The 24122-nt window shown below is 42.2% G+C and overlaps 2 protein-coding genes across 2 annotated transcripts; one reads left to right on the top strand and one right to left on the bottom strand.

Moving 5' to 3' along the window:
* Positions 1–2921: 2921 nt before the first annotated feature.
* LOC117459818 (clathrin heavy chain linker domain-containing protein 1-like) lies at positions 2922–18689 on the bottom strand. Its single transcript, XM_034100953.2, is given in 13 exon segments — positions 2922–3398; positions 8989–9174; positions 9530–9575; positions 9577–9730; positions 10380–10483; positions 10485–10552; positions 15639–15745; positions 15829–15928; positions 16227–16342; positions 16692–16890; positions 17020–17108; positions 17758–17945; positions 18475–18689. Coding segments are annotated over 13 exon segments (1758 nt in total). The 5' UTR covers positions 18679–18689; the 3' UTR covers positions 2922–3201.
* Positions 18690–19425: 736 nt separating this feature from the next.
* Positions 19426–22971, top strand: rps27a (ribosomal protein S27a). Its single transcript, XM_034100954.2, has 6 exons — positions 19426–19469; positions 19580–19644; positions 20039–20093; positions 20845–20930; positions 21322–21453; positions 22787–22971. Exons 2-6 carry the CDS (start codon positions 19597–19599, stop codon positions 22934–22936), a joined length of 471 nt encoding a protein of 156 aa, XP_033956845.1. The 5' UTR covers positions 19426–19469; positions 19580–19596; the 3' UTR covers positions 22937–22971.
* Positions 22972–24122: the final 1151 nt, after the last annotated feature.

Raw genomic sequence — 24122 nt, 5'->3', positions numbered from 1 at the left:
TAGCAGATGATATTTGCACCATGAACTTTATTTTTTCCTTTTGCAGGCTCTAAGCATCAACTGGACCAGAGATGTTGTCATTTGTAAGTGAAAGTACTCTGTGTCTCAATCAGATTTGACCGAATTCATTTCATTTCATTTTCATCGTTTATTTCAACAGGGACAATGCACATTAAAGGTGGGGTATAAGTTTGAGAAACCGGCTCGAGATCGCTAGAATTTGAAAATACACAACCGGAGAAAATCTGCCACTTCCTTACAGAGCCCCTCCTCCAACACACAGGAACGCGCACATGACCAATGAGGGCACGGGATAAGTGTGTGCCCCGATGGAAGGCTGACAGGCAGGTAGGCCGTCCAATCCGTTTAGCCGGGCTGGCTAAACGGATTGGATGTACTTTTTACAGTATTACGGCTTCTACAGATGGAATTTTTTTATGGATTCTTTGTCAAAGCACTTCAGATATTCATTGCTATCGGGATGTTAAGAGCATTCCATGGAATATAACAAAAAGTGTATCTCGAGCCGGTTTCTGAAACTTACCTACCCCACCTTTAAGTTTAGGTCAGCTCATGTGTCAAGTTTTCCAAACACGCTTGATTCATTAAGTCACCAGGGAAAATGTTAATTAGTGTTTTTCTCAATGGAGTCTGGTGTCTTTGAACAGAGCGGACAAATAGGAAGGGCAGTCTGACATGAAGTCACAGCAGTGAAAATATTCTAAATATAGCGGACACTTAAACTGACACAGAGTTTTTAGGTGTCTAAAATACCTTCACAGGAGTACATTGCTTCACTTCCTGCTGGCAAGGTGACAAAACAAAAATAAATGAAGTCAAGACAGGATTTATAAAATGTTGGCATATTAACAACATGTCTGTATGTTCATCATCATGGGTCATGCGTAAAATGACCCATGATGGTCATGGGTTACTATTCATGTGGGATTAATGCATGAGGGTGATTCACCAACGACTCACTTAATCGACCAGCTTGCCAAAGGTCGCTCACTGTCACTCAGAAATCAGAAGGAAAAAACCAGACCAGCACCACCTAATCATCCTCACTATAATGTTACACTTTTATTCAACTCAAAGAGAAGGAATGAGGACAAAATGTCCTCACTTTGAAGGTCTGACACTCACATTGGTCCCCACTAAAATAGAAGTACAAAAATACCACTAGGGGACAGAAAGAAAGGGAGGGGGGGGGATTACACAGCATTTTTCATTTTCTCTACAACACACACACACACACACACACACACACACACACACACACACACACACACACACACACACACACACACACACACACACACACACACACACACACACACACACACCTGTTGATATTTCCATGGATTAAAGGTGTTGCTGTTGGTTTGGTATTGTGCAGAGCTGGCTGATGGGAAACACTTCGGAGGAGTAATGTTGGTGTGTGTGTGTGTGTGTGTGTGTGTGTGTGTGTGTGTGTGTGTGTGTGTGTGTGTGTGTGTGTGTCACGATAGTTAATGTATTATTATTAAGGTGCTTATAGTGAATCCCGTCGAGGAGGTGAACAAAAGTTCCTCTAAGGAAATCTGAGCAACTTTTTACCCGTGCACCTATCCGTGAAGAGGGTGTTTGTGAACGTAGCCTTTAATACCCAGGAGTCAAAGAAAGAGACTGAATCTGAAAAATAAAAAGCAGCTGTGTCATGCAAAGCCAGCATCGCACACATCCACACGCTCTGCAGGAGATCAATACGTGGTGGAGCAGTTGTGAGGCAGCTGAATCTTTGCTTCTCTTTGTTTCTCTCTTAATCTGAAACTGTCAGAGACATCATGTAACATTTTAGAAAGAAGAGCATTTATTTAACAAAATGAATATTGCTTGGTTACATGGGGCTGGTTAGTTAAAAGCAGTTAGCACTGACCAGATGGAATTTGCTTTTACTTTGAAATACTCACCATTGCTGGAAAACGGCACCTGTTCAGGATTCCACCTCAAATATGTGTGTTTGATCAATGGGACATGCGTGTTTCCATGCTCAGACACACACTTGATTCATGTCATTTCAACACACTCCTCTGGGGTCAACAGTGGCACTTTTATGTGTTGTGAGCTCCTGTGAGTTTACAGCTGAATGAAAGAATCATTTGCTGAAGTGAACAGAGAGCAGAGACGAGGAGACGGACAGAGGGGAGATTTGTTTACAGCCCAGTGGGAGATGTTTGTTCATCGTGGAGCTCCATTCACAACGGACACAAAGGGTCCTCTGTTTGACCTGCTGAGTGTGTGTGCGTGCGTGTGTGTGTTTATTAGTTGGATTCCTGAGCGGCTTCAGCTCGTATAATGGCAAGTAGTATTTTGTCTTAGTATTTTTATTATAAAGACAATAATAGTATCTAAAAAAAAATTCTAACGATGGTAACAATGGTTTTCAATAATTCCTTTCTCTTAGAACTACTGATACTCAGAGTACGACACACACACACACACACACACACACACACACACACACACACACACACACACACACACACACACACACACACACACACACACACACACACACACACACACACACACACACACACACACACACACACACACACACACACACACACACACACCACACACACACACACACATACCATGTATACATCACTTCAGGGGACATTACATTGACTTACATGCATTTCCTGGAGACTTATCCTAACCTTAACCCTAACCAAGTCTTCACCCTAAAATTAATGATCCCCCTTATGGGGACCTCCAATTTGTCCCCATAAGGGAGGCGAGTCCCCACATGTGACTATGTAAACAGATGTAGGTCCCCACAAGTATAGTAATGCTAGTCCACACACACACACACACACACACACACACACACACACACACACACACACACACACACACACACACACACACACACACACACACACACACACACACACACACACACACACACACACACACACACTGTTGATATCTCCGTGGATTAGAGGTGTTAAACACACAGATGTTATGATATTGTTGATGTTTTTTGTATCAGTCATTGTTACTTGATGGTTTGCCGTTATCCTGATACTTTCATGCCCATAATATTGAATGAAATTGAGCCGTCACACTGCGACAGACAGAAGAGGAGACCCAGGTTGTTACCAGCTGGTGTTTATTGCTTCCTTCACTCTTCAGCTGTGATTGTTCTACCTATCACAGAAAGACATGCTCCATGAGCCGGCCCCCCTCCAGGTCCGGGGACAGGACTCTGGTCCCGCTCTGCTCCAGCAGGACGGACAGCACGGCCCGGCTCAGGTCGGCCCGGTTCAGCTCGGAGCACCGAGACGCCACATCTTCCCAGACGTCCATCGAAGAGCCGCCGTCCTGCAGCATCGCCTCCTCCAGAGCTCCTGAGAGCACGGAGACACAGAGAGGTTGATGTGTTCAGAGGAAATATCACAAGGAGAGGTTTTCTTTATAAAGTGGATCCAAAAGGCAAGGCAAGGTGAGAGACAGACAGGTGAGAGACAACAACCAGGAGGACACGCCACTAGTCCTGAGAGACAGACAGGTAGAGAGACAGACAGGTGAGAGACAGACAGGTGAGAGACAGACAGGTGACAGACAGAGACAGGGAGACAGGTGAGAGGGAGACGGGTGAGAGACAGACAGGTGAGAGACAGACAGGTAGAGAGACGGACAGGTGACAGACAGACAGACAGACAGACAGGTGAGAGACAGACAGGTGAGAGACGGACAGGTGAGAGACGGACAGGTGAGAGACGGACAGGTGAGAGACAGACAGGTGAGAGACGGACAGGTGAGAGACGGACAGGTGAGAGACGGACAGGTGAGAGACAGACAGGTGAGAGACAGAAAAATATAGGCAAGGCAAGGCAAGGCAAGTTTATTTATATAGCACTTTTCAACGCAAGGCAATTCAAAGTGCTTTACAAAAAATGAAAGACATTAAGCATTAAAAAAGAAAAGTTAATAAAATAAACATTAAAAGGAAAAATACATGGATAAAAGTTACCGTGCAGTTTAAGATGTGAATAGTTCAATTAAAAGCAGCGACAAAAAGAAAAGTCTTCAGCCTGGATTTAAAAGTAGTCAGAGTTGCAGCGGACCTGCAGGTTTCTGGGAGTTTGTTTCAGATATTTGGAGCATAATAACTGAACGCTGCTTCTCCATGTTTAGTTCTGACTCTGGGGACAGAAAGCTGACCAGTCCCTGAAGACCTGAGAGATCTGGATGGTTCATAATTTAGCAGGAGGTCAGACATGTATTTTGGGCCTAAACCATTCAAAGCTTTATAAACCAGCAGCAGTATTTAGAAAGCTATTCTTTGACACACAGGAAGCCAGTGTAAAGACTTCAGAACAGGAGTGATGTGATCCACTTTCTTAGTGTCAGTGAGGACTCGAGCAGCGGCGTTCTGAATCAGCTGCAGCTTCCTAATAGATGTTTTAGTGAGACCTGTGAAGACACCATTGCAGTAGTCAAGTCTACTGAAGATAAAGGCATGGACAAGTGTCTCCAGATCCTGCTGTGACATTAGTCTTTTAATCCTAGATATGTTCTTTAGGTGAGAGTAGGCTGATTTAGTAACTGTTTTAATGTGACTGTTGAAACTCAGGTCAGAGTCCATGACTACACCTAGATTTCTGGCTTTATCTGTTGTTCTGAACATTGCAGACTGAAGCTCAGTGCTAACTTTTATACGTTCTGCCTTGGCTCCAAAAACCATTACCTCAGTTTTATCTTTGTTTAATTGGAGAAAGTTCTGACACATGCAGTCATTGATTTGTCCAATGCACTTACTCAGTGTTTGAATTGGAGCATAGTCTCCTGGTGAAATTGTTACGTACATTTGTGTGTCATCTGCATAGCTATGGTAACTTATTTAGTTGTTCTTCATTATCTGAGCCAGTGGTAGCATGTAGATGTTAAAGAGAAGAGGCCCCAAGATGGAGCCTTGAGGAACCCCACATGTCATAGTTGTCAACTCAGATGTGTATGTACCTATAGAAACAAAGTTGTTTCTATCCTTTAAGTAGGATTCAAACCAATTTAGAACTGTTTCCGAAAGTCCCACCCAGTTTTCCAGTCGGTCTAGTAATATTCTGTGGTCAACAGTGTCAAACGCAGCACTGAGATCTAATAATACTAACACTGAAGTTCTGCCACTGTCTGTGTTTAAGTGGATGTCATTAAAGACCTTTACAAGAGCAGTCTCAGTGCTGTGGTTTGGACGAAAGCCTGGAACACATCGAAACAACTATTTAAATGCAAGAAATTACTCAACTGTTGAAAAACAACTTTTTCAATGATTTTACCTAGAAATGGCAGGTTTGATATGGGCCTGTAATTGTTCATTACTGAAGCATCTAGATTATTCTTTTTTAAGAGCGGTTTAATGACTGCAGTTTTCAGGGCCTGTGGAAAAATACCTGAGTGAAGAGATTTGTTTACTATATGAAGTAGTTCTGAGGCCATGCAAGGCAAAACATCTTTGAAAAATCCTGTTGGAATAATATCAAGGCAGCAGGAGGAGGACTTCAGAAGTTGTATAATGTCCTCCAGGTTTTTATCATTAATCTGATGGAATTGTGTCATGATGTCTGAATTGATGTTAAGTGGACACAGAGACAACACATTTGCTGTACCTGATGCAGAGGCACTGACTGCTTGTCTGATTTTCTGAAAGTCGTCAGTGAAAAAGGCAAAATCATTGCACACCCTGGTGGATAGAAATTCAGAGGCTACTGACACTGGGGGGTTAGTTAGTCTGTCGACGGTAGCAAACAAGGCACGTGCGTTGTTTTTGTTTTTGGTAATGATGTCAGAGAAGAACGATTGTCGTGCGTTTTTCAATTCCAAATTATAAAGGCCAAGTCTCTCTTTATAAATGTCAAAGTGAACCTGGAGATTTGTTTTTCGCCACCTGCGTTCAGCTTTTCGACACTCTCTTTTTTCTGCTCTCACGGTCATGGCCTTTCTCCATGGAGATATTTTCTTCCCAGTCACTTCCTTTACCTTAATTGGAGAAATGGCATCTATAACATTTTTAATTGTTGAATTAAAATGATCTACTAGCTCATTTACTGAGGTGTTAGCAGGGGCAAGTGTGGAAGAAACATTCTGAGTAAACATTTCCCTAGTATTTTCAGTTAAATATCGCTTTGTGGTTACCTCTTTTTGAACACTTGTGTGAACAGAAATAGAGCTCTCAAAGAAAACACAGGAATGGTCAGACAGTGCAACATCAGTCACCACAACCTTAGAGATATTCAGACCCTTTGAGATAATTAAGTCCAGAGTGTGCCCCTTATTGTGCGTGGGCTCCGTCACATGCTGAGTCAGTCCATAGCTATCAAGAACACAACACAGTTCTTTAGCCCCTCTGTCCTGGGGGTTGTCAACATGGATGTTAAAATCACCAACAATGACTAGACGGTCAAAGTCAATACACACTATAGACAGCAGTTCAGTAAAATCATCAAAAAAGCTTGCACAGTATTTGGGTGGTCTATAGATATTTAGGAACAGAGCTCGAGAGGAGCATTTCAGCCGAAGGGCCACTTATTCAAAAGAATCAAAGTTCCCATACGATGTCTTCCTGCATTGAAGGGAATCATTGAACAGAATAGCAACTCCACCCCCTCTCTTATGCATTCTTTCCTGACTCATAAAACTAAAGTTGGGAGGGGTTGATTCGATAAGAACAGCTGCACTGTTATTTTGTTCAATCCAAGTTTCTGTTGAAAACATAAAATCAAGATTGTGCTCAGTGATAAAATCATTGATTAAAAATGTTTTTCCTGCCAAAGACCTGACATTTAATAAAGCTAGTTTAAGTTCGTTAAACACACTATCAGTCAGGTTTTTTGTAACAAGCTGTGGCTGACATGGAATCACTGCTAAATTAGATAAACTCACACAAACGTTTGGGCGCTTCCTGTTTCTAAGATGATTCACCGCTCTTAATCTATTACCTATCAACACAGATATCGACAAAGCTACTGGCAGGCAGGGCCCCGGCATGTCCTGGAAAGAGTTGAGAGTGCCATACGCCCTTGAGCCTGGACCCCACACATATCAGTGAGAGTTTGTTGTGTTTTGTACACACACATCCTTATCAGGCTTCGGAGACTGCAGATGCTTTCTTGAAGGGAGGGGAGGTGGTTGACGTAGGCACGGAGATGAAGACGGAGGAGATGGTGCGCGTCTCCGCGGTGATTTTGGTGGGCGTCGTTGAGGAGCGGGGGTAAAGGACATGGTGCCAGCCCTGCGTATCGCCTTAGTTTGGTATTTGAACTCCAGGAACGGAGTATCCTCAAAGGCGTTGATAGGGGGGGGGGTGACGGGCGGTGGAGACTCCTCCGTGTGTCTCATAGGTCTCCCATAATCAGAACATTCCTCAGGCGGGTGCAGTGATACTTCTTCAGGGTTTTCTGCGCGATGTGTTGTGTCTTTCTCCTGTTTTGATTCCTCTTGTTGCTTGTCCTTGGCAGAGGGAACAGATTGATGACGCAGGCAGTTGAATATGTTAGAGATAAACAATTTCACTCCTGACTTGTTCAGGCAAACTCCATTTGCCTTGAAAAGATGTCTGCGGTCCCAGAAAAAGTTAAAATTGTCAATAAAATGCACAGAATGGTCAGTACAGGCAGTTGAAAGCCAGGTGTTCAGTGCAAACAATCTGCTGAATCTCTCCACTCCTCTTCTGACTGGCGGTAGAGGGCCACTGATGAACACATCTGCATTTAGAGAGCTGGCAGTTTCCAACAGACATTTAAAGTCTTCTTTCAGCACTTCTGACTCTTGTTTCACAACATCATTTGTTCCAATGTGCAGAACCACATTCTTCACAGTCGGATGTTCAGCCCCAATATGCAGGATCTTCTCAGCCAAGTCAGAGACCACATCCTTGGGAAAACAGAGTACTTTGGTGTTGTTCTTATTACACAGACCTTTTACATCTCTTACAGCAGAGTCACCCACAATCAGAGTTTCAGGCCCAGTCGTTAGTTTCCCTCTAGCCTTTTACTTTTGGAGTAGCTATTGGTCCTTACCCTGCTGTGTGAAGAGGACGGGTTATCCAGGTCATCAGAAAGAGATCTCCGGCTCTCGGTCAGCGGAGCGTATCTGTTCTGGATTGGCACACTTGGTGGTTTAGGAGGATTTTTTGTAATTCTCCCTTTAGCAGCTGTCCACTGCTGTTTAGGGGTTGAAGAGGCGCTCTTCCTGGGTGATAACAATGCAGGCCAGCCGGTCGCATCACAGATTTCTGAGCACTGAGCTCTGCCTGTTATCCGTCCTCGTAAATCCCATGGAAATGATTTACTCTTAGGCCTTGCTCCCAGAGAGTTCCAGGGAGGACTACCACTTGTAGATTTATTACCCGGTACACAGCCCTCCTGTTCCTTGGAATCCTTGTAGCTGCTAACTAGCTGTGAGTTAGCATACCCTTTTTCATTATTTTGCAACACTGGTAAAGTGGTGTCATTCCCACGACATAGTCCATTCACTTCCACGTTAACTTCCAACCGTTGCATTTTCATTTCCAACACATCCATCTTCTGTAGAAGTTTGTGGAAGTCATCTGTCATCTGTCAGGCATTTTGCTACCAACTAGCTTAAGCTAAATAGCATGCAGTAGCCTGCCAGGCTTTAGCTGTTGCTAGGCCACGCTACTGTAAGACTGAGGTCGTCGTAAAAATGTTGAAATATGGCTGAGATCCTCCGTCTATTTACGAAGATGAACTGTCCCAGTGATAAGTTAATGTCCAGGAGCCGCTGCTCGAAGTTTTCAGAGAATAAGAATAGGAAAATCAGCATAAAAAGTAAGCAGAGGCAAGGGTAAGCAGAAAAGCGTCTGCACTGTAAGAAAGAAAGATAAGAACTGTTTGGGCCCAGTGGCATCACGTAGCTGACATGGAACAGAACAGAAGCAGCTTTCAGAGTGAACCTGCAGTCAGAGTGGTGTTAGTTCACCTTCTCCTCTGCTGACACAGCTGTCCAGGAGCTGCAGAGCGAGCTGCTGCCGCTGAGGGTCGTCCAGCAGAGAGGAACAGGACACACCCAGCGACAAGATGGCCGCCCGACCCTGCTGAGGCGCCGTTAACAGCTGGAGGAGGACGAGGCCGGGCGAGAGATTCAGAACCCACAAACAGTCCTCTGAGAAAGAGAGGGAGAGATTCAGATTCAATAACAGAGATGAACTTTGTGCATTTGTCAGCATTGTCAGAAGATATCATAAATTGAATTTTTATATTGTTTTAAGCCACATTTTTACCGTAAACATTTGACATCTGGATATTAAGTTATTAGAGAAACAAGTTGGGCAAACGTCATCAGAATCCGAACAGCACGCAGGAAATACACTGACTTTTAACATAATACCACGTTATTCACTGTTTAAGTCAAATGTAAAACCTCCTGAACACTGAAAGTAATCCAAACCAGGAGAAAGCTGAAGACTACATCTCCCAGGATCCAATGCTGCTTCCCCACCACACCTTTCACACCGACCTGCCTGTGAGGTCCTCGCAGTGGTTCATGAAGTCTGCGGCGCTGTGGATCCAGGCCTCTGCTGCACATGCTCAGTGCGGTCTTCCTGTGCAGTCTGCAGGCGGTGTAGACATCAGTCGCCAACGCCAGACACACATTGGCCACGCCCGGGTTCGTCTTAGCGTGCTCAGTCAGGACGTCGCCCAGATGCTCAGAGACAGTCAGTCTGCGATGATGAGGAGCGTGACGAGCCGAGCAGCAGCAGGGATCATGGAAACATTTTATTATTTGTGTTTACCATTTTGGCTTCGCTCCATTGGCTGCCAATACATTTTAGGATTCATTTTTAAATCCTTGTATTTGCTTTTAAATCCCTAAATGGCATGACCCCACCATATCTTTCTGAGCTGCTACACCCCTACACGCCCAACCGCCCTCTCAGGTCAGTGGATCAACTGCTCCTGAATGTGCCCAGAACCAGGTCTAAGCTCAGAGGGGGCCGTTGCTTCTCTGTAGCGGCTCTGTGGAAGGATCTGCCCCTGCACATCAGGCCGGCCTCCACACTGCCTGCTTTTAAATCGCTTCTTAAAACCCACCTCTTCTGCTTAGCGTATTGACATCTTACATTGCATTCAAATTGTTTACAGTTTTTTACTTGTACTTGTTTTATGGTGTGTGTGTGTGTGTGTGTGGTGTGTGTGTGTGTGTGTGTGTGTGTGTGTGTGTGTGTGTGTGTGTGTGTGTGTGTGTGTGTGTGTGTGTGTGTGTGTGTGTGTGTGCTGTGTGGTTTTTTGTATGGTGTGTTTGTTTACTTGACTGTACAGCACTTTGGTCTGGAGGTTTTAAAGTGCTTTATAAATAAAACTGTATTGTACCTGTTGTTGTTGATGCTGTGGGTGACGAGCTGCGTGTTGCCGTGCTGCAGGGCGCAGAGGACGAGCTGCAGGGAGAGAGCAGCCGGCAGCCATTGGCCGGGGCGGGGTCGTCATCAGGAGGGCCTGGAGGAAGAGGAGGAGAGGGGGGGGGGACCCCGGGGGCCCCTTCACACCTGGGAGACAGACGGGGGTTTTAAACATGGACAAACGTGAAGGGAATATGAGCATTAAGATGGAGAGAATGTAGTTAATTGGCAGTGAGTAAGAGAAAAACAGGTCTAGTGGCTTTAGAGCACATGTGTCAAACTCAAGGCCCGGGGGCCAAATCAGGCCCTTGGTGGATTTAATTTCGGCCCGCAGGATAATTTCTAATTCCTATTAGATCTGGCCCGTCGATATATTGCACCTTCACTCCATCCTGAGGGTCTCCTCCGCTCAGAGCCTGAGCCCAAACATTGATGAACCTGCACCTGAGATGAGATGCCAAGTATCTGCTTGAACTAGCATCACAGAGCAGCAACCTGAGTTCAATGGATGCTTCCTTCTGCACTTTCTCTCACGACAACAGGGCAGGTTTGTTTTGTTCTTTGAGTGAAATAGTTTTTTTGAAGCTGTTGAAAATGTAATCCTAAGAAATGACTCAGAAAAGCTGCAGATAGAGCCATAAGAAATGAATGCAGCTGATTATTTAATGTTGTTTTTATAGGCAATAATTTAAGCTTTGTTAGTTCCAGGTTTAATATGTGCCATAAGTTAATTTCAATAAGTTCTGCAATAAACATTGAACCAGTCCGGCCCTCCACTAGTACCCATTTGTTTATTTTGGCACACTGTGTATTTGAGTTTGACACCCCTGCTTTAAAGAGAGAAAAGTAGCAGCTTTAGTTCTCCGTCAGAAAGGGCTGTCTGACTTGGCCAGCAGATATTATCATCTGGTTTGATCTAATGAAAGATGTCTTGGTTTGACTTACAGTACTTGTCCATTAATTAGCACCGCCACTAGTTTGAGGACACCATTTCAAATCTGTATAACCATTACATCAGCACTTGTTGCATGCTTTAATAACCGGATTTTAAAGGGACCATTATGCTAAAAAACTGTTAACAAGCATTTTAAAACACTTTATTTTTAAACGTCATATTTAAAGCTGCACTCAAACCTTAAAGTGTGTGTAAAAGAAGAAATGGAAATCAGGAAGCCATTCAAATAACGAAGAACATTTGTATTATTATATCAAGTTTGTATTCACCACCGTTTTTACACAAATCTTTTTACATTAAATCATTTATTTTATTAGGAGCTTTGTTTATACTTGCATCCTTCAAAGAGATCAACAGTGATACGTTACAACAGAAATACAATGTCATGTTGTTGACTTTCATTCATATTCCATTCATATTCCAATGAAATACATATCAATAAAGGTTGCACACACACTTCATACAGTAATCAATACATTAAACCATTAACATGGGATCCAACATGAAAACAACTAATAGCACACATATCAATAAACATCAGACATAATTAAAAAGTTAATGTAATCATACATATTGCCAAAACTTTAAAGGTCACCTATCATGCTATTTTTAGGCAATAGCACAGGTCTCAGATATATACAAATATATAAAAAACATGTCTATGAAGTGTTTTGCTCAAAATACCAAACAGATCACCCATTCTAGCCATGCCTCATATCCCCCTGTTTCACTTCCTGTTTCTAAAGTGCTGATTTGGGTATAAAGCTTTAAAAAAATAAAGAAGGAGGGGTCTGAGCTCATGCGGGACCCGGCAGCTACTGTCTAAACTAAACTAAATGAAACGCCATATCATGGATTATCAAGGATTCTCTCTGAAACAGTCTGGAGCTCAAAGGCTTTCTCTCTTGCCGGTTACACCACAAGGTGAGTTCCTTTCTACTTCCTGCTTCTTCACACACATGCTCTCCAGTACAGGTTAGCTCTGAGTGTTAGCGATGCTAATGTAAACACCGACCATATTACGTCCAAAACAGTCGGGCATCGTTTCTGATAGCAACGTTTCTGATTGGGCCGTGGGTCCACATTTCAGATATTACGTCATATCGGACGCAAATCTGGATCAGCTCCGTTGTTCCCCGTTTTTAGAGATTTGGGTACGGAGGAAAAGAGAGAGGGTTTTATTTTCCCGACACACCGGGGACACATATTTATGTATAAAAGACATCAAAAAGTGCATTTTGCATGATAGGTCCCCTTTAAGAGAAACATTTTTGAGTATTCTTTGGTACGGAGATCTAACATTGCAAAGTGAAGCGATTTGGTATTAATAAAAGAAAAAATTATTTCTGAGAGCATTTTTATCCTAATTTATAAATCCAAAGTTTATAAAGTATTTTCCTAGTCAAATGATCTTGTTTTTAATAAATATAAATGATTCATTGTCGATAAAATGTTGTTTCTCTCTCTAACAATATATTTTCTTGACAATTTTCTTGACAATTTTTCACGGAAATAAAAATATTAATCCTCTGAGTTTTTTCTCGCAGTTTTATTATTACTTTAATCTCGGAAAATCTTCTCTTCCCCAATCCATAGTTTATTTCATGTTTACCTACAATGGTCCTAATATGGCATCATTTAAAATGAATTTTACCAGCTGTACATTCAATGGATTAACATTATAACATTCTGCAATGAATACTTTTACTTTTGGTACTTTACATATATATTTTTTAAATGTAATTTTACTTAAGCGTGATTTTGATTGCAACATTCGATGAGAGTATGTCCACTCAGTGTATTTCTATTTCACTGTAGGAAGTGGAATACAAACACCACCTTCAAGCTGAAGACTCAGACCTTCTGTTGTGTCACACCGACCTTCAGTGGTAAAATATTCAGGAGGTGTTTATCCACAGTGCAAATGTACGGAAACAGAATCCACTCTCTGCTGTCTCCAACCTCAACATCCCAGCTGTGAGAGTCTGAGTTAAAGCCCTCCGAGACCAGGACACCGCAGAAAGAATCTAACCTCTCTGGATTATCAGGACGTTTCTGTCTCCCTGTTTCTGTTTGGGTCCAGAACAAGAGGGAAATAGGAGACCATGTAGCTCATCTTGTTCCAGATGTTAAAGGTGAGGTTGCCCAGGTGTTTGGCCTCCTCTATCAGAGCTCCTGGGGGGCAGCTGTGGATCCTCCAGCAGGGGGCGCTGCAGCCTCTCCACTGCAGCCTGGTAGTTGTTCAGGAAGGAGGCGTGGTCAGCTTTCATCTCTTCCTCTGTGGCCCTGAGTGTGTGTGAAAGAGCTGCCATCTCTCTGCTCACAGCCTCCATCTTCCCCTCTATCACCCGACTCTTCTGCTCCTCTTCCTCCCTCAGTGCAGCCATCCTGGCCCCCTCTTCCTCTTCTAGAAACTGGTGAAGCTTCTGAAATTGCTCCTTAATCTGCGTCTCTGTGCGTCTGGCCTGGACCTTCAGGTGTTCTGCTGTTCCATCAAACTCCTCTTTAGCCTTTTCAAAAGCATCTAACTTCTTCCTAAAGGGTTTCAGAGTGTTCTGAAGTTCCATCCTGTGTTGTCGCGCAGCTTCATCGATGGCTCTGAAGCTGTGGTTAATGTGTTTTTCTGAATCTCTGCAGACGACACACACCGGCTGCCTATGGTCAGACAGAAGAGCTTGAGTTTCTCAGAGTGCAGATTGCAGAGAGCCTCTGAAGCGTTCTCATCTCTCTCCCTTTGAAAGGCCTCACAGAGGTTCTTTAACACCAGGTTACAGGGAGGTGTTCCCCTCGATGACCTTCTCTTGCATAGTGGGCACTCACGTGTTGTTTTCTCTCTCCACCAGTCTGTCAGGCAGCCTCTACAGAAGCTGTGGCTGCATGACAGGAGAACAGGGTCTCTAAAGATGTCCTGACACACCGAACAGCAGAGATCCTCCTCTGACCTTGAAGCCATTCTCTCAGAGTGAAGCTGAACAATTAAACAGGACTCGCCTGTGCTTCCCTCCCTGCTGCAGTTACTTTCACTTTTAGTTTTTTTCAGCAGTAAAAGTATTTTAAAGCTTAAAACTGAGAGTTAAACAGGAACAAACTAGTTTCCTGCTTCCTCTCAAGATTATGTAATATCAGGGGTGGAACTTTACTGGTAGGTTTTATTTGAAAGGGAACAGATTATACGCCAAGTAACATAGGTCGTATTCAGAAGAAACTTTTTTGAAATGCAGGAGTGGCTCTGAGAGTACCGTAGTCGATCAAAAAGTCAGAATAATAAAGCTTAGAAGGACAATAATATATATATACAAATATGTCCCACATGTTTGTGTTTTCTGACTAGCTGAGAATAAATTCATTATAATTTGAAGGTTGACAGGAAACTGACACTCAGTGCGCCGTGATCTTTCTCCAACGTCTAACACGTCTATTCTTCTATCCAATTTATGGCAGAATGTAATCCTTGATTTTGAGTTTACTTCTGCCACTTACTTTACTTTGCATGCAAGTCTTGTTGCAGTGGACCTTCACAATAAAAGTCCTCTGCAACACACACGTTTTATTGGGGAGGGCCCCGGGAGAGGCGAAGTCCCGCCCATCTACTTCCGGTCCATGGGACCTTATTTCGTAAAAATTATGTATTGAAGTTAATGGGGAGAGAAAAGTTATCTTTCGATCCCGTTTGAATTGTGCCACGAATTACACATATGATGTTTGTCAATCTTAAAAAATTATTTCCACGTCAAAAAAGTCACAGTTTGTCGTAAAACTGTTGAAATATAAGACTATGAAAAATACGCAACTAGAAAGACTACAAATCCCAGAATCCCGGTCCTGCATGGAACCGACTAACTCTCCTTGTGTGTATGTACAGCTCTCAACATGCCCAGACTTGCAGTGATTTTCACCTCTTTTAATACTTTCCTCCTCGTTCTGAAAGAAAGAAGTGAAATGTTTCAACGTGACGGCCGTCTTGGTGTGTGGTGCGAGACGGGAGATGTAGTTCATTGAGAGTTTCACACAAAAAGTGTTACTTCACAATTTTACGACACATTTTTATTTTGACTTGCAAAATTATATTTTCAATTGACAAACATCATCTGTGTAATTCGTGACACAATTCAAACGGGATCGAAAGATAATCTTTCTCTCCCCATTGACTTCAATAATACGGTCCCATGGAGCTCCCCGGAAAGGGAGGGACTTCGCCTCTCTATTGGGGAGGACCCCTGCAATAGAAATCTGCAGATATGCACCTTATCTCTTACTGTACATGTGTGTGGTTCCCACCTTTAAACATCTCCATGGTGTCCAGGTTCCTCAGGACTCCTCGGGGAGATCTGGCAGCAAGGAGAGCCGCTTCCTCATACCGAGCCGTATCAAAGAGCTCAAGAAACCTGTCGGAGAGAGAAAGGTGATTCAGAGAGAGAGTCTGAGGAGTTCAGATAAACTGGTCAGGATTGGTCTGTGAAGGCAGCACCTGTCCAGGCGATCTGCCAGGAGAAGGGACTCGTCAACACCGGTCGGCTCCTCGTGCTCAAACAGTTCAGCGTTCATGCTGCAGTCGTCATCGTCCGTCACTGCAGGTTTAAAGTGTTAATATATTATAAATAATGTGAGACATTTTTATTTTGAGTGATGGCCAAGAAGGGACACAAGATTATAGCATTCTGAAATATCAATGCAGGGTTTGAGAAACAAGGTTAATTGTTGCAGAAATACCTTTTTGGAGCAGTAAAAACAGACGGAAATGTGATTTAAGAAGTCATAACATAACACTGAAACATTATGAGTTGTTGCCTGAAGAAGCAAAGAGACAATATTGAGATAAAATATGAGATGCTAATGGTTTTAAAATCCTCTAAACAAGTGTCTCACCGCTGGTCTGTCTGGCATCTTCCAGAGTGGAATCCAGAAGTTCCTCCAGAGAAACCGGCTGCTTCTCAAACTCCCAGCTGGACAGACGGTCGGAAACTAACCTCAGACTCTTGTACCTGCACACAGACAGAAGATACAGAAACATGGTCACTCATTTGGAGAAAATCAATGACACAAGCCTCGGTTGGTGAGTGATTGTGTGACGGCTGTGTATGTTGATTTATATTAAGCAAAATGATGTATTCTCATGCTTTAAGTCCATGCTGCAAAATAACTACGGACAGACACAAAATGACTAAAAACAGACAAAACATGAACACAAAGAAAGACAGAACAGCTACAAAGAGACAAATAAGTACAGAGAGACACAAAGTGACACAAACACACACAAAATGAATGTGTTACAGTAAATGTGGCAAATGTAATCTTAAGAAGATCCATACGGACCCGTTGACAGTTCTTTACCTGGTCTTCAGTCGGTCGTTTTTGCTGCTCAGCTGGTCTCTGTGGAGCTCTGCAGCCTGCAGCTCAGCGTCCAGCCGGGCTTTGACCTCCAGAGAGACACCGTCACGCTTCCTCTCCAGGAGAGAAGCTCTCTGGGCTTCCAGATGCTCCAGGTGTCCATCCAGAGCCTCAGGATCCTCGGAGTCAGCTAACGTCAAACCTGGGACATGAGACATGGGTTTATTGTAACAACTCACGCTAGTGGGCCTACAACATCTCCTGCAGACTGAGACTACGTGTACATTTAGCAGTCTTGATTTTCAACTGCAATCATCAGTTTCAGTAGTACCAGGTATCCATGTGCTCTGCTCTTCAGAGGATTTGTGTCTCTCCATCTCATCTTGAAGTTCTGCTGTTTCCCTCTGAATGACATAGATTCTGGAAAGAGCCAAAAGCATTCAGCGAGTAGGTACATGACAATCCTTCATGCACATTTAATTGTCAAACATTGCCATTATATCAGGGATTGTTTTAAATAGTTAAAGATAGGGTAGGTACAAATGGAGAAACCAGCTCGAGTGCGCTAGAATTTGAAAGTACGCAGCCGAAAAAAATCTGCCCCTTCCTTCAGACTTCCTCACAGAGCCCCTCCTCCAACACACACGAACCCGCACATGACCAATGAGGGCACGAGATAAGTTTCTGCACAGATGGAAGGCTGACAGGCAGGTAGGCCATCCAGTCATCTGACCCAGGCCAGCTCAGATGATTGGTCGTGCTTTTTACAGCGCCACGGCTTCCACAGATTACATTGTTGTATCGTACTTATTGTCAAATGCTATTGGGATGTTAAGAGCATTCCATGGAATATGACAAAAAGTATTTCAGAAGTGAATTACCTACCCCACCTTTAAGCATGATATTTGCTTCATTTAAGGTGTTTCTCAAGTTGATCATCCACTGTTGGAAACCACTCAGTTCAAATAACTAAAACAATTTATCATCACTTGTAGTTAGAAACTTTTCAGGGCTGTTATCTAAAGATTGAACCCTCACTGGTAATAAGTGGACCAAACGCAGCACCCACCTCTCCCTCAGGTGGGCGGCTCGTCTCTGGCATGTCATCAGTGATATTGGATCTGACATTGAGGCCGCCATCCTCTGTTTCGCCGCCCTGAACTCATCCTCCCTTTTCTGCAGAGCCCGGACCATATTGTCATACTCCGACTTTATGGTCAGCAGGAGCTTCTTATAAGTCGTCGCTCGTCCAATCACCTGTCAGAAACAAGAGGACATCACAGTCATCTCAGCAAGTGGCAATACTACAGTGTAGAAAATACTTAGATTGTAGAAAACATTCAGCATCTAAATATACTTAAAGCACCAAAAGTAAATCTACAGACTATGCAGAATAATTTATATTATTGTATTATAAATGTTGATGTGTGCAATACTCCAATGTTGCAGCTGGTAAATGATTAACACTTAAATCAGACTTTAGTTCCACCTGGAGTAAATTCAGAAGCTGCCCTGCAGTATACAAAGTCATTACAACTAGCTGCACCTTTACCAGCTTTGATAACACTTGAATGATCAATAATAATAAAACACATCATATATTATTCTGAAATGGACCAATCTGCACAATGACTACTTTTACTTTGACTATTTTAAGTATTGTGCTGCTAATACTTATGTACTTTTACTTGAGTAACCTTTTGAATGCAGGATTTATACTTGTAACACAGTACACTCTGGTAGTTTTACCCAAGTACAAGATCTGAGTACTTCTCTCTGCCATTACCTTATTAAACACATGGCGGTAGACGATGTACCGCAGTTCATCAGGTCCCTGTTGTTGGCACTGTAGATACAGTTTCTCCCGCTCTATAAACTCCTCCAGAGACCTAAAAAAACGTTCATCACTCTCAGAAATCAATATGTCCGGAGTTGAACTTCGTTCGTCTGTTCTTGAAGAAGACCTGCTGTAACTTTGAGTCTCAGACATTGTTAGTTAACTTTCTGTTTACAACTCCCTTTGTAGCTATGGTTACCGCGAAAGTGTACCTGGGAAAGTGTGTTTTCAGAGAGATTTCATCGCTCTCTTTCAAGACGAATAACTATTTAATATGGAGGATGAAGTGTGACGGAAATAACACGTTAAACGACCTTAACAATTACACGTTTTAATGTATATTTGCTTTCGCTAACTTCCCATCTCCAAATTCCACCTTGCTGCTTTGAGGCATTGCTATGGATGGATACCGTGTTTATGTGAAACATTTTATATTTAGTCGTTTTATTATTTAAATATATGGCGAAATAGATATAAAAGGGACAATAAACGAATCACAACAAAATAAAAAAGACTCTTTTGCGATAGTAAATTGTTAAACGGACGAATCTTATATGTTATATCTAATAATGTTCGATATTTGTAGGCAAGAATGTGGTGGCTAACTTTCTGTCTGCCATCTTACTTTTCGACCACGTTGCCATGGTTATCGCGAAAGGTCACCTGGGAAATGAAGTTTTATTATTTTTATTTCAATTTTTGCTTTCAGATTGTATTCCTTTTTACTTATGAATACAGATACATACGCGTTGTGATAAAGCAATTATTTCAATGTTATCACTGATTAATCTGACTAAAAATACGAACACATTTGAACACGTAACGATATTTTTGATCAGGCACTGTCAACGGGTGTTCCCAACCCGTGGAAATGCGGGCTGAAAACCCCGTCGCCTGCTCTGGAAGACCTCTTCTCATGATCCGCCATTAGGAGTGAGCCTCTGGTAAGATCAGCTCTCAGTAAAAACCTAATTATTATCACAAAATAACACTTTTAAGAAGCACATTTCAGATCCTACGAAATATTTAAAGTCTTGTGTGTTTTCCCGTACAGCTGGGTATAACGCCAGGATGCAGATTTTCGTCAAAACCCTCACGGGTAAGACCATAACCCTCGAGGTGAGTGCACGGAGAAAATGCGGCGTTTTCTGTCTCCAAGTTTTACCATGTTTAAGTCAAATTAGGCGGATAATTCAACATTTAATTGAACCTTTAAGTACTCCGGTTGGCTACTAAGTTAATCGGGTGTGTTTTTAAACTCAATAACAGTCGATACTGTCGTAGCTCACAATTGAAGCTAAGTGGCTAAGCTAACGGTTACACCGTAAACACGTGTGAGTGAAGCAGACTGGAACTGCCCTTTCAAAATAAAGTGTGACATTTCTTTCAAAATAAACGACATTATTAATGCCTACTGATACATTTAGAGTGTTTTAACCCAATATGTGATGGTCTCGTTGACCGGAAGAAGGTGTCATCATGGCTGACCGGTGTTCTCTGTACTTTTTCACAGGTTGAACCTTCAGATACTATCGAAAATGTCAAGGCCAAAATCCAAGACAAAGAGGGTGAGTAGCTGTAGACTGGTTTGTTGTATATAGTTCAGGTTTAATAGTCTCATAACGTTTGCGCATAGAAGGAATGTATTTTGTTGCTTAACAATACACAGTAGGAGGTTAATATATAAGGGTTTTTATCCAGGAACTAGCTTAAGTTCAATGCACATTAAATATGGTAAAGTGTTATGCAGGAACTAGCAAAAGTGCAATGCACAATCATGAGCATAGTGACATGTTCTCAAATGTCATGATTTTGAATGTTTTATATCTCAAACATGCAGTTTTCCCTGCTTCAATGTCATATTTCCTCACTATCTCTGCATTGGTAATATCAAAGTAAACTTGACTTGACATTTGAACAAATGAGAATATCTTAGTTAGATATCGTAAAGCCTCACCTATCTATATTTTACAAGTGGAATTGTAAAACCCTAAGATGGTTGAGGCTAACGGGAACATGTAATACAATGTTGAAGATCAGCTCGACTCTAAAAAACCAATATGTGTATTACCCGATTATCCTGTAGCTTTAGTGTTTGTAAAGTTATTATAAGGAGACGTGTGGCGCCGTGGGTTAGTGCAGGTTCAAACCCCACCGCAGTCGGCATGTTGTTGTGTCCCTGAGACACTTCACCTCAAATTGCTCCTGTGGGGATCGCCCACAGTACTGAGTATGTTAGTCGCTTTGGATAAAAGCGACTAACATGTAATGTATAACGCCCCAGTGTTGGTGTTGATACCGTCTCCTTTTATTCTTCAGGGATCCCCCCAGACCAGCAGAGATTGATCTTCGCCGGTAAGCAGCTGGAGGATGGACGTACCTTGTCGGATTACAACATCCAGAAGGTGAGCTGAGGAAGAAAAATCCTTCTACTTTTTGTATTTATTTTTTTTATTACAATAAACACCTCAAAACACAGCTTTAACACACTCACACGGTCAGGAGGGGATACGCGTAAAAAGTCACTATTAACTGAATCTGTAATTGAAGAAGACCTACTTTAACAAAATGGAGAGGAAAGACGTGATCGGTACATAAATACAAGATCAGTCAAGTGGGGTTAAGATGATGCTCACATGGACCCAACATCTGTTTCATTGATACATTTTTAACTCAGAAAGTCTGATTTCCAGTCTCTTTTATACACTAACATGAATACAGTTTGAATGTTCTTAATCATAGATTGTTATGTTACCAAGATGAGGACCAACATCTGATTTTGTTCCTTGTCTTCAGGAGTCCACCCTTCACTTGGTGCTGAGGCTGCGTGGAGGTGCTAAGAAAAGGAAGAAGAAGTCTTACACCACCCCCAAGAAGAACAGGCACAAGAGGAAGAAGGTCAAGCTCGCTGTGCTCAAGTACTACAAGGTAAAAACTCTAACATCCAGCAGCCTCGTCTGCTCACCGTACAATAGGTGGTCACTTTGAACGCTTTTCTAAAGGACAGTTAAAGCAGGGGAGTCAAACTCAAATACACAGTGGGCCAAAATAAAATAAAATGGGTACTAGTGGAGGGCCGGACTGGTTCAATGTTTATTGAAAAACTTATTGCAAATATTAAACCTGGAACTAACAAAGCTTAAATTATTGCCTATAACGACAACATTAAACATTAAATAATCAGTTGCATTCATTTCTTATGGCTCTATCTGCAGCTGAGTCATTTCTTATGATTACATTTTCCCACAGGCCAACAACCGCTTCAAAAAAACTATTTCCCTCAAAGAACAAAGCAAACATGCCCTGTTGTCGTGAGAGAAAGTGCAGAAGGAAGCATCCTTTGAAACTCAGGTTGCTGCTCTGTGACGCTAGCTCAGATACTTGGCGTCTCATCTCGGGTGCAGGTTCATCAATGTTTGGGCTCAGGCTCTGAGCGGAGGAGACCCTCAGGATGGAGGGAAGGTGTGCGTGCAATATACCGGCGGGCCAGATCTAATAGGAATTAGAAATTATCCTGCGGGCTGAAATTAAATCCACCAAGGGCCTGATTTGGCCCCCGGGCCTTGAGTTTGACACATGTGGGTTACATGAAGGCAAATTTAAAGTTCTAGGTACTGAACTTTTGTGGTTTTTATTCGACAAGGTGCCTCAGTTCTGTGTCGAACGCAGCTGGGGATATTTTTTATTTCTTTAAGATACTATTAGGAGGACCTTTATTGTGACGCATGTTCTTCAGCAGAGCTGAAAAATAATTTCAGACGGCCTTTCTGATTATTTACAATTAAACATCAAGGCATACATGTTACGGTTATATTACCGACATTTCAAAAATGTTTACTGCAGACAACCTGGTTATAATAAAATGTTTGAGCAAACCATTTCGGCACAAAATAAATCTACTTCAACAAGATTTTAAGAGTTGAATGGAAACAAAAGGTTTTTCTTCCCCACAAGAGGACATTTGATTTGATCCAGTGAAGCAGTAGCTAAGATTTTAAATCCTCTTAGCTTAAATTACTGACAAATAAGCACTTCAAGTTACTGCGGAAACCCTGTGATAGTAACATTTCAACGCTCACGCTGTTATCCTAGTTGTATGCAAACTTCCACAATTTGACAAGAATTAGCTTCAACAAGATTTATAGATATGTCAAAAAGCAAATGTTGATTTATTTCTCAAAGAGGAATTGTTACATTTTGTAGTGAAGAAGCAGTGATAAAATACTGATGTTTTAAATCCTCTTCCTCTCTCTTCTTCCAGGTGGACGAGAACGGTAAGATCCACCGTCTGAGGCGCGAGTGTCCCGCAGACGAGTGCGGTGCCGGCGTCTTCATGGCCAGCCACTTCGACCGCCACTACTGCGGAAAGTGCTGCCTGACCTACTGCTTCAACAAGCCCGAGGACAAGTAGATTAACAAAATAAAGACAGAATTGTTTTGACAAAACTCCAAGTCTCTCTGTGGTGATTTCTTAAAATCAGAAACAGGTTTATTACCAGGTAGGTTGACGTCATGGTGCATACATAAAAAGTACAACACAAAGAACTAGAAAACAGTATTTACATGGCGGTGGTGGCGAAGTCCATAGGGACTTGGCAACTGGAAGGTCACCAGTTCAAGTCCCGGCAAGACCAAGTGCTACCGAGGTGTCCCTGAGCAAGGCACCGTTCCCCACACTGCTCCCCGGGCGCCGTTCAAAATGGCAGCACACTGCTCCTAACACTAGGATGGGTCAAATGCAGAGAAAAAATTTCCCCACGGGGATTAATAAAGTATATCAAAAATCAAACATAAAAAGGAATACAAATAGAAAACAGATTGTTCAGTGTTGCTTTGGGTCCTTAAACACTTTGAAAATCTGAAACCTTACAATGCTGTTCTTTAAATGGCTTTACTTTTTGTATTACTTTCAACATTTTAAACATGCTGCCATCTTTAATATGTAGGATCTATTGAGCCATTGTGATTTTGTTACATTTATAACTGTCAGTCATTATTTAACACTTCGTTTATTGGTAGTCATATAAAATAGTACCTAATAATTTCCTACTGGCTCTGACATAACTTTTTTTCTCACCATTTGATCATAGGTGTTTATTATGACAATGTAATGGTCAAAAAGGATGCCACTGTCTTTCATGGGGGGGAGTGTTCTCGGTTTGAGGTGCCTCCAGGATTAGTTTTATGGGTATTTCATGGGTTAATGATTACCTGCCATTTGTATTTTTTGTGCTGGAAACCAGGACAATGTACCATTAAAAGTATGGTTTATATGTTGTGTACTTTTAAATGGGTAATAAAAAATATTCAGTTCAATAATTGCATTAGTTATTTTAAACATTACATTAAGGGAATTAAAGAAATCGGGTTACTTTATTATATGTTCCATGTTTAACCCTTTCATGCATCGAGGTCACTACAGTGGACAGCTATTCTAAAGGTGTTTTCTTGTATATGCATTTTTTTTTTTGCATAGTTGCACCATCAGCCACTACATAGGACCCTATTGCATCATCCCATACACTGCTACTCAGTGCCAAGTCAGTGCATGATACATGTCTCTAAACCAAGATGGACGACAAAAAGCCACATGGACC

Source organism: Pseudochaenichthys georgianus, chromosome 15 (assembly GCF_902827115.2).
Source record: "Pseudochaenichthys georgianus chromosome 15, fPseGeo1.2, whole genome shotgun sequence".
In the NCBI taxonomy this organism is placed as follows: domain Eukaryota; kingdom Metazoa; phylum Chordata; class Actinopteri; order Perciformes; family Channichthyidae; genus Pseudochaenichthys; species Pseudochaenichthys georgianus.
Note: the sequence above shows the minus strand (reverse complement) of the source record. Positions and strands in the feature narration are given on the sequence as shown.

What these genes read in the sequence shown, in the direction of transcription:
- rps27a (XM_034100954.2), top strand. Translation starts at nt 19,597, where the DNA reads ATGCAGATTTTCGTCAAAACCCTCACGGGTAAGACCATAACCCTCGAG. An exon ending in CAAAATCCAAGACAAAGAGG is followed by an intron (nt 20,094 to 20,844) that starts GTGAGTAGCTGT and finishes TTTATTCTTCAG; the next exon opens with GGATCCCCCCAGACCAGCAG. An exon ending in CTGTGCTCAAGTACTACAAG is followed by an intron (nt 21,454 to 22,786) that starts GTAAAAACTCTA and finishes CTCTTCTTCCAG; the next exon opens with GTGGACGAGAACGGTAAGAT.